The 10,920-nt window shown below is 36.6% G+C and overlaps 1 protein-coding gene across 1 annotated transcript; it reads right to left on the bottom strand.

Moving 5' to 3' along the window:
• Positions 1–4,982: 4,982 nt before the first annotated feature.
• Positions 4,983–5,954, bottom strand: LOC143440555 (vomeronasal type-1 receptor 4-like). The gene has a single exon (XM_076927388.1). It carries the CDS (start codon positions 5,943–5,945, stop codon positions 4,983–4,985), a length of 963 nt encoding a protein of 320 aa, XP_076783503.1. The 5' UTR covers positions 5,946–5,954.
• Between the last annotated feature and the right edge of the window lie 4,966 nt (positions 5,955–10,920).

Raw genomic sequence — 10,920 nt, 5'->3', positions numbered from 1 at the left:
AATACTTGATCTGCAGTTGTTATTGATAAATAGTAGGGGTTTGTTTTGAGAAAAAAGATTATTTTACTAATCTGAAAATATATCAGTACTAAGTGTTTGAGATTTTCTTCATTCAGCTAGATATACTTAATACAATGTACAGGTAGGAAGTCTTCTGTTCAGGGATTTTTGGCAAGAATGTGTTCTCATGACACACAATAGAACTGTTCATTATCCCAGAAATACTCTGGGTCCTTGGAAGTCATTTTCTTCTCCATGTTCCATGATCAGACACCACTACCTTAGGTCTGTCAAGAGGAGTCCATTTGTATGGTCATTCTCATGGTTGGCTTTTCACTGTTGTTCCTGGCTGGTTTTGTTCCATACTGTTTTGACATATCTGTATGCTGTATATATCTGTCATTTATCCCAAGGTTGCTTTTAGTGTCCTACCAGGAGGATTCTGGGATTTTCTCTGGATGGCATTTATAATGTTTTGATCAGTTATCAACATGGCTGCCATGGGCATTCTTGAGAGGGCTTTGGTAAACACGCTTTTATTTCCTTTGGTTTAGTGCTTATGATAAAAACTAATGGACTGCAGACATATGTATGGTAGAAAGTTATAAGAATGTAAGGCACAGTTTAAACATGTGACCACTGTATTGTCTCCTATGTAATGGGGGAGAGTTCCAAGAATACCATACTCTTTAGGGGGTTCCTCCATGTTTTTTTTATTCACATTATATCCTTATCTCAGCCCCTTCCCTCCTCTCTTCCCAGTCCCATCCTTATAAATCCTTTCCCTCATTACTCTCTCTCCTTCTCTTCAAAGAAGCAGAGCCTCCCATGTATACTACCCCACCCTGGTGCTTTTAGTCACAGCAGCACTAGGCACATCTTCTCCCACTGAGGACCAACCAGGCAGTCTAGGTTGTAGGAAGGGGATCCAAAGGCAAACAGAGACTGAGACTGTCCCTGTTCTACTTGTTAGGGGTCCCACATGAAGACCAAGCTGCATGTTTACTACAAATGTGTAGATCTAGCTCCTGCATATCCCCTGGATGGTGGCCCAGGCTCTTTGAGTTACATGGTTAATTGGGGGTCTTTTAGGGTGTCCTTGTCCCCTCTGGCTTGGTCACTTAAATCGTCCACTTTTCCATAAGACTCTCTGAAGTCTGACTGATATAAACGTTCAATGCAAAATCTGTCTTGCCTACAAGATGTGCAGGGATAACAATGAAGCAGAGACTGTGTGAACAGCCAATCAATGAATGCCCCAACTTAAGACCCATCATATTCAAAAAAGCCAACAACCCCTGACACTATTAATCATACTCTGTTATATTTGCTGACAGAAACCTGAATAACTGCCTCCTAAGAGGATTCATCCAGCAGTGGATGGAGGCAGATGCAGAGACCCACAGCCAAATAGTAGGTTTTGGAGCTGTGACGTTGCTATGCTATTCCCAGTGAGATTTCTCTGTCATAATTTTGTTTCAAGATGTAGCTCAGCTTTCTGCTCCTGTTGGCATGCTTTCCTATCACCATGGTGATATACTCTTATCTACTGTAATTGTAAGGTTTTATGCAAATATTCCTTTCCTACTGTAAGTTGTTTTGGTCATGCTGTTCTATTTCTATATTAGGAAAGCAATTATTACAGACCAAACACAGAAACAGGAACAATGGTGTGTGTGTGTGTGTGTGTGTGTGTGTGTGTGTGTGTGTGTGTGTGTGCTGTCTGTGTGACTGTGATTGTATGTCTGTGGATGTACATTCATGAAAACCGTTAGCCAAAAAACTAAGATCAGTCAAATTATGGAAGAATATTTGATTGGGGCTTGAACAATAAAAAAATTTGTCAAGAATTTTCCAAGTATTCTATGTAAAACCCTAAGACTTAGATGGAATCAGTGGAACCCTATCCCCTTTTGGGCTGTTAACATGAAACAGAAATAGAATACTTTGGAGTGTAAAATTCATAACACAGAGATGGCCAAAGCAGAAGATGCAAAGAAGAGCAATTAACTAAAGTTTTTTTCAGCAGAAGTGGAAGGACCTGAGTTCTGATCTCCAGGATCCATATTAAAAAAATGTTGATTGTGGGCTCATGTGTCTGTAACTTTAAGGACAGAAAAAAAAATGGTGGAGCCACGAGGCTCCCTTAAGTTACTTGAGAACCAGTCTATGAATGGCAGGTTTGATGTGAGATAGTGTCTCAAAAATATGAGGTGGAAAACAAAGACTCCTGATATTTACCTATAGCATGCACACACATGCACACACACACAACCACAAACACACACACATAAAAATTGTTCCTTAATCTGACATTTTTGTGGGAATTTGTCTGCATGGGTGTTCTGGATTAGAGGCTAGATGATATTAAGAGATGTGTGGAACAGAAATTACAGATGGTTGTAAGCTTCAATGTGCAGAATTAAACCTGGGTACTCTACAAATGCAGCCAGTGCTTTTAAGCGCTGAGTAATTTCTCCAGTCCCGAAATAAGTTTTTACTTGAAGAGTCTGGATCCTAAACATGTATCAGCACAGCATCTTGTAGCATAGTTATTTCACCTTATTAGAGAAAACATCAACATCTTCTGAACTTGGTCTTAGGAATAATTATGGAGGGAAAATGCAAAGTTGAAAACCCCAAAAGGAAAGGTGAGAATCTAGAGAAGTGGCTCCTCAGTTAAAACGACTTGCTGTTCTCACAGAGGACTCAACTTCAGTTTCCAGCACCCAACATTGTAGCTCACAACTACTATAACACTGGTTCCAGGGGATCAGATGGGAAATAGGAGAGGAGATGGTATTGAGGAGGGAATGAGAGAAGAGAGAGCTAGAATTAAAGGGTCTTTAATGGAAAGTATGAAAATCTAGTTCAGTGGAAACTTGCTAGAATATCAGAATGCAATCCTAATGAAGCCTACAAAAAATGGGAGAGAAAAACCAGAACTGGCCATCTCATCCAGCAAACAGATTTCATCTGATTTAGTTCATGGCCAAAAAGTTCTCATGGAAATTCCAAATGATCCAATTCTATTGTGTGACAGTAGATTACTCTCCACAAAAGGACAAAAAAATACCTTTGCTATAGCCAATACACACACACACACACACACACACACACACACACACACACACACACACGTCACAGAGCATTGAGAGAGCAAACTGGTGTCTATGACACCAAAACTTATTTTTCAGGGTACCAAAAGAGAAATGTAAACATCAAACCAAGCATAAAACCTCTGCTCTATTTATCTGCAAAATGTGCTAGGGCAATGGTGACACAAACGTTGTAGGAGGAAGCAGTCGATATCTGATGTGAAGTCTAACACCATGATTTGGAATCCATATATGTATTTGGAGGACCAAAATACAGTATCCTCATAACCAAGAAACCTGGGGTAAATTCAAATATTACTGATCTAAAATAATAAAAAGTGATGCCTATACTATACTATAACTATACTATAACTCTATGAGTTATACTCATAGAGTTGTTCCTTATTCAGTCATGATCAGAGAAGCTTCATCCTGATGTAGGTAGTAAATCCAGAGAAACATGGCCAGACTCTACACACACACACACACACAGAGGGGGGGGGGACCTTAGTATATAAGGTTGTCTCCTCCAAACCTGCCTGCTCAAAGGTCAGGATTTCAGCAGAAGCAAATGAAGGAAGAGGAGGGGTAGATGAAAGAGACAAAGGATGTCAGGAGAAAATGGCCCTTATAAAATGGTCATATGAACTCACTGAGACTGAATCAAAAATCAATCATTAGGTCTCCATAGTCGTATGGAGTTCATCTGCATATACATTATAACATTAGTTTCATACTTTTATGAGATTCCTGAATGTAGAATGCTGCTGCTTTATTCTTGTACCTTCTTTTGAGGATGTTTGTTTCTCTTGTCTTGTGTCTGTAATTTCAGTAATCTAGTGTCATGTTATATTACATTTCGTGTTTTTAACGCTTTGCAGTTTTTCACAGAAGCCTGTTCTTTTCTAATGAGAGATAGAAAGTGAGTAGATCCAGATTTAAGAAGAGGGAGGGAGAAACTGGAAGAACTAGAGAGAAAGGAAGTTGTATTATGCTGTATGCAGAAAAAATTCTATGTTTGATAACAGGCCAAAGAAGAAAAAACAGTAACAAAGCTAAGACTACTTCAAAAAATCATTCATTTTCCATCATTTTTGGTATAAGATGAAAGATATTAATTGACATTTTGCTGTCAGTGTCTAGGGATGATGCCATATTTCCAGATTTTTTGGAGGACTGTTGCTACAAGGTTAAGAAAAACCAGAAAGTATTGCTTCTGGAGAAAGTACAAGCAAAGGCCCTGAGGATTATCACTTCAACAGTTTTCTTGTACTGTTGTAGGCTAGAACAAGTGTCTTGGAATAGGGGCCATGTAAATCACAAAATTATGGCTATCTTTGGTTTTAGTTGGCCTTATGGTTAGAATGTAGTAGCTACCAAATGTCTGTGCAGCAGTAAGGCAGTGAAGAATACTTCATAGTATGAAAGACAAAACAAGTGCAATTTTATGGATAGTTGGTTTACTAGATTTCTTGTACATCATATACACCGTAGAACTGCAAAACTGAAAAACTGAGGTATCTGTAAGTTGAAGAGTACAATAAGCAAAATAGAATATAGAATGTGTCAACTCCATCAGTCTATAAAAGGAAACACAATCCGAAAGCTCAAGTTCTTGTCACATTTTGTGCTATTCCTTTTGAAAAATGGGTACAAAAAAAATTAAATTAATCCACATGTATAAGATCCAGAGGAGAGAAATGGATCCATTAATGATCTTAGCAAGTTTATCTTCATGGTGCTTCTAAAAGGATTTCATGGTACTGAGGGTCTTCCTCAAGAAGACACTAGAGTGGCAGTTGGTACAAACAAACACCTTTTGACCATACATGAGGAGTCTTAGAAGAAGAAGGCACAACTAGCTTAACGTTCTTTACTAACCTATTAGGGTGAAGAGTGAGTAGAAAATTGGGCAATAAGAAAATTAAGAGACATTTTTTTTCTTGACCAGACCAAATTGAATCTGCATACTATGGAATAATGACTCATAAGAATAAAGGGTGCAAAGGTGGGAAAACACAGAGAAGTTAAGTGATTGATATTCATCAGCCACCAATGGTGACTATGAAAAAGAGCCATGCAGCCTCTTAAGATGGAGGTGAGAGTACAAGAGGCCAGAAAAGTAGACACCACTGTGAGGATGTTCTGAGTGGCTCTGGACTCTGGGGAAGTTTGGCATGAACAATGATTGCTATGGATGTGTTGAACCCTCTTCTTGTGTCTGTACAGAATGACAATCTTGAAGATACTTGCCAAGGCAATCAGCATAGAAAAGAAGACTTCAGGGCACACCACAAAAGCTGAATAGAGTATGTCAGTGATGTCATCGGTCCCTATAATAGAACAGTACCCAAAATCTCTAATTCTTGTCACATTTGTGTTATTCTTTGTGATAAATGTATACAGAAATGAAATGGAATTAATGAACACATTCAAGACCCAGAGGAAGGAAATGAAGCAGCCAATGTACTTGGCAGCTTTGACTTTATAATACTTCCAAAAAGATTTCTTGGGACTGATGGTGAGCATTTGGAAAACACTCAAGAGGCAGACAGTGCAAATGGACACACTTCGAGCAAATCCTTGAAGGTACAATAAAAACTCACATTCTAAGTGATTCAAGAAATCCTCCAATCCCCAAATTGCCATTGTTTGAGGCACACCTACAGAGAGAATTGTCATCACATTGGCTAGCATTAAGTTCATTAGAATCAATTCTGTTGGCTTTAATGTGCATTTTCTGTAGCAAAGAACTGAATAGTAGAAAATAAAGAAAAAATTTCCCATTATTCCAGTTGTAGTTTGTGTTAAAAAAATAATTCTGATTGCCAGATTCCAAAAGTCCATTTTGTGATTCAGGACAGTTTCCTTTACAATATAGCCACTAGATTTCTCTGGTCAAATGAATAATGGAAACTGGTAGTAGCCTGTGGTGAATGAGGACACCTTTAATCGATGGAGTTACTAAGAGGAAGAAATAGAGAATACTTTAAACTGGCAAGCACAAAATCATCCTAGACCACATTAAAAACAAAACAAAAAACAAACACACACAAAAAAATCCTTATGTGCAAAAATTTGAGAGGAGTGATGACTTTATATGCTTGTTACTATAGAAATACTTAATACGTCAGAATCCACGTATTGATAATAAGAGATACATCAAGATTCCTAGAATGGGCTGCACTTCGGATAATGTGATACTGGCCTAAGAGAAACAAAGAAAAGAAAAGTGATAGGCAATATAAACAAACATAACATGAGACTTTTTAGTATATATATATATATATATATATAATATATATATATATATATATATATATATATATATATTATATATATATATATATATATATTATATATCAATTTCAGTACCAACCACAAAGCTTAAATAAATCAATTCTTCTTTTTATTCAACAAAATATTTTTATTCATTATTTAGGAGTTTTACATAATTTACCCTAATCACATTCACTTTCACACTTCCTAAATCCACCACACTCCATTTTGAACTCACCTGAAGAAAAAAAAATGTTGTTCAAAATGTGTTACTCATATACTCTCTCTGGAGCAAGGTCAGTTTTCCTTAATAAAGTAATATTTTATGTACAGATCATCTGAAATCAAGAGATGAGTAATTTGAAATGTATAACACTATTCAGAATATATCCTTAGTTCTGTGAAGGGTCAAATTTTCCTCTGTCTTTTCTCTGCTTGTGTTCTCTTGGGTTTAATTTGAATTTGACACTCTCTTTTCTAAATCCTTTCTGAACAGAATCACAGTAAAGGACCTACCTCTGGTCTAGACATTGGGGATCAAAATATCCAAGCTAACTACCTGTTTTGGATCCTGTACTACTGATTTATTGCTTTGCTTCCTTATGCCAAATTCCAATAAATACACAAACTATTCCAAACTTTTTGCATTTAAAAGTTAGACGTAAATACATTTAAGGATTCTCTGTAAACAACGTTTTGCTCTAGGCAGTCACAGAGACTGCTAAATACAGACTGGATGTGAATTCTTATGGAACAGATTGGTCTTTGAGCTGCCACAAATGTGTATTTATCTTTGATAAGAAAAAACTTATGGCCCTGTGTTCCAGTAGCAAGAAAAAAAAACATTAGGGAAAAGCATACATCAGGTTATGGTTAACATTAGTGTATGACTAACCTCAAAACACATTTGTTGTCATTCATGTGATATTCCCTTTACAACTTCTTTCAGTGATCATCATCTTCCCAAGTTGCAAAGAGGGTTTTCAAGTCAGTCATTCTATAAGGGGGTCATACAATATGATCATTCAATGCCAATACAGCTCATAAATGCATAGACATAAAAATTTACAAAAAAATACATTTTACTCCAGAATATATTCAAATATTGTACCTTCCCATTTTTGTATGCTTACTATATTTCCATTCTAACATTTATTATGATGTGAAACTTGTGTAAGTTCACCTATAATAATAATACCTACAATGTTATTCTACACATCATGTAAGGTAAGTTGAATTATCACATTGATGTATTACCACAGTCCTTCAGCATATTCACAGAGAGGCTAAATTACACTGATGTTACCCACAGTCATCCTGAGTGGAGGACTCATATTACAGTAAGAACCAACAAGGACTTGTACAAGGTTAGAAACATTTCTGTCTTTGTACTCACCTCTTAGCTGTCAAATTATTCTTGTGCCTTGTCTGTCTGTTCCGTGGGGGTGTTTCTAACACAGGATCCCATTATGTGACATGAGTACGTTCACATGCTTCTTTTCATTGCTGGCTCTACAATATATTTTGAAAGAAAGAATACTCACCTGGCTTCTTACCTCTGCAACATGCTGGGCTTAGTGTACAGATCATGACATTATAATAACCACCAATGTGGAAGAGGGAGAGAGCTCAAGCCTGAGATAAAGGTTTGTGACTCTGTGACCTCATCTCCCTCCAGAATAACAATTTTCACTTCATTTGCAGTCACAATGGCAATGCTCACTTAGGTAGACAATATCATTCATGAAACTTTTCCAAGTTGCTAATTTTAGAAAAAGACACTTAAAAGTTTCTCATGAATATCTCTTAAGGTACAATGTGTTTTGCAAACGTGCTAAGTTTTCTTGATCCCTGGAGGATCACTGGCTCTAATATAAGAGGTTATAGAAACTTTGAAGTCAGATTAATGAAAAGAATAGAAAAGTCTGTATGCCACATTGAATTCGGGCTTCTAAATTTCTTCCAAAGAAAATTATCTTAGTCCTTAACAAAGGGAAAAAAAAAACATGTAGAACAACTAATACTTAAATGTCTCTGAGTATTTCATGCATGTGTATGTGTTTTAGTCAAATCTAATCTTCATTATCTTTTTTACTTCTAAAAAATAGGAACAAGAAGAAGGAGGAGGAGGAAAAAGCGAAGGAGGATTAATTAATTAATTAATTTACTATAGATAAAAGCAACAAAAATATTTATTCTACTAAAACATTGACTCTACTTTGTAATAATAATGTGTCTTGTACAAGGGATTATGAAAGCATGTGTATCCTCTCAACTTTTGAGTCAAAAAACCCCATATTTTTTAGTCAAAGAATCTTCTGCTAAAAGTGGTACATCCTGACAACCTCCAGTCTGCTGGAATTTTCTCATCCTTAGTTATTTTCTTTTCCAGGATTTGTGCATGCTGCCATGACCAGTAAAAACTAACATGCTAATACCCTGTTCTGTCTTTGCAAAATATGTGTGCGAGATATATGATGTCATCTATCAACTGTGGCTATTACACACTTTTTGTCTCTTCTTTCATGATAATCCCCGAGTCTTGAGAGAAAGAGGTGTGGTAGAAATGTCTCACGTTTAGCTGTAGCCTCCAGCAACTCTTATTCTCAGCAGCTTTAATGACTGTAGGCCTCTGTATGAATCACATAGTCTGCACCAAGAAGTTTCATTTACAAGAGCTGAGAGATGTACTATTCCATTTTTACAGAAACAATAGATTAGAAATCAGTTTTCTTGTGTCTATTTAGCAAAATGTAGGTAGTGGGTTCTTCTGCTGAATTTGTGTGCTCTCCAGCTACATATTCTTTTTTTTTTTTTTAAAACTATTGACATATATGAGTTCCATCTTGTAAAATGAATCTTCAATTCAACCTTAAATTGGTTGGTTACTCTTAACTCCCTTCGTATTTATGACACTATTGCACTGAGCTTGTTGTTGATATGCCTGTCAGGATCCACACCAGGGTAATATTTATCATTATTTCTAGCACTTTAAAACTGTCCAGTAGACATAAAATTTATGGTGACCAATATATTTCTTTATGCTCTGCTCCTAAAGTATATATTTTTCATAATGGGCTCTTACCCTCTAGAGATAATTGATTTCCTAAATATTACAAGCTACTCTAATTGATATTTATTTATTTCAGTTTATTTCTTTTTTTTCTTTTTTTTATTAGATATTTTATTTACACTTCAGATGGCGTCCCCTTTCCCCATTTCCCCCCACCCCCCTTAGGAAACCCCTATCCCATGCCCCCTTATCCTTTTTGCATTTATACATTTTTTTAAAATAATGTTAATCATAGGCTTTATAAGTTTGGAATTGTTCAATCAGAGGTGTAACCCACTGACCAACCTAGATATAACAACTATCTTTGACTGGTGGAGATACTTGAACATCTGCCTCCCTGTCTCCCCCCTCTTTCTCTCTTTCATCACCTAGCTTCTCCTCTCCTTCTTCTTCTCCTATTCTTACTCCTTTTCTTCCTCTCAGTACTCCTCCTACCTTAGCTCCTCCTACACATCACCCTTCATGTTAAAATGAAACTTTTCTCTCAAAATACAATTAGAGCATAATTATGCCAATTTGTACCAGTGAGGTACAGGATAGTCCTAATACCCAGTCCATCCTTTTGTTGACTAACCAGCACCTCTGTCATCTATTCTAACTAAAACATTTAGTTCTGAACCTGGCTTTAGGATGAATGTCAGCTGACGACCATCCACTCAAATCTTTTCTCTTAAGGTCAATAGCTATATGTTTTCAACCCCATCAGAAATCCAGAATGACTGAGTTAACTATAATTGTGGAAAGCACAAATCATAGTTTCTAAAACTTAGCCAATTTATAGAGACCTCTGAACACCTGGACACTCGCTCTACTTCAAAACATTGGAGCATCTGTTCTTCTGCCTTCTGGCCCATGATCATCTGACAGACCTTAGTGCTGCAGAATTATTAAGGGCTGATTACTCTGTCTAGGCAGATATAATCAGTCGACTATTCTGCAAATGTGTCCTTTTCTGGACAGTAATTTGTCTGTAGAAGGAAAGTGGCAATTCTTGCCTAGTGGCTGTCTCACCACAACTGGAGTAACTCCAAGGATGCTCAATTTCTTCTTAGAATTCAATATAGGAAGCTGTCAGGAGCAGACAGGTCTCTAATGAAAATGAACATTAATACTGAAATGTTTGTCATGTCAATTCTAAGGATTTCTGATGTTTTGAAAACCAGCTATCCATGTAAGGTAATCTAAACTGTTGCCTGTTAACTCCACTCAGCTATTTCTAAATAAAACATAGAGAACACCCTTATAATAAACTCCAAGTCATGAATTTGCTATAGTCCCTTAACTCACAGGCTGATCATCTCAAATCAGTTAAAAAAGTTAAAGAAGGACTGGGTCTAAGCTTTGTATTCCTAAATGTGTTATACTGGTACAATGCCTATGAGAGTAACAATATTCATCTCACTCTTATATCACTAAGAAGCTCATGCCAATGAAAACCTTAAAATTTGTAATCAAAGTAAATTGGTGCCA

Source organism: Arvicanthis niloticus, chromosome 30 (genome assembly GCF_011762505.2).
Source record: "Arvicanthis niloticus isolate mArvNil1 chromosome 30, mArvNil1.pat.X, whole genome shotgun sequence".
NCBI classification, from domain to species: domain Eukaryota; kingdom Metazoa; phylum Chordata; class Mammalia; order Rodentia; family Muridae; genus Arvicanthis; species Arvicanthis niloticus.
Note: the sequence above shows the minus strand (reverse complement) of the source record. Positions and strands in the feature narration are given on the sequence as shown.

Excerpts from the sequence above, each read along its gene's own strand:
- LOC143440555 (XM_076927388.1), bottom strand. The coding sequence starts at position 5,945 with ATGGACTTTTGGAATCTGGCAATCAGAATTATTTTTTTAACACAAACT.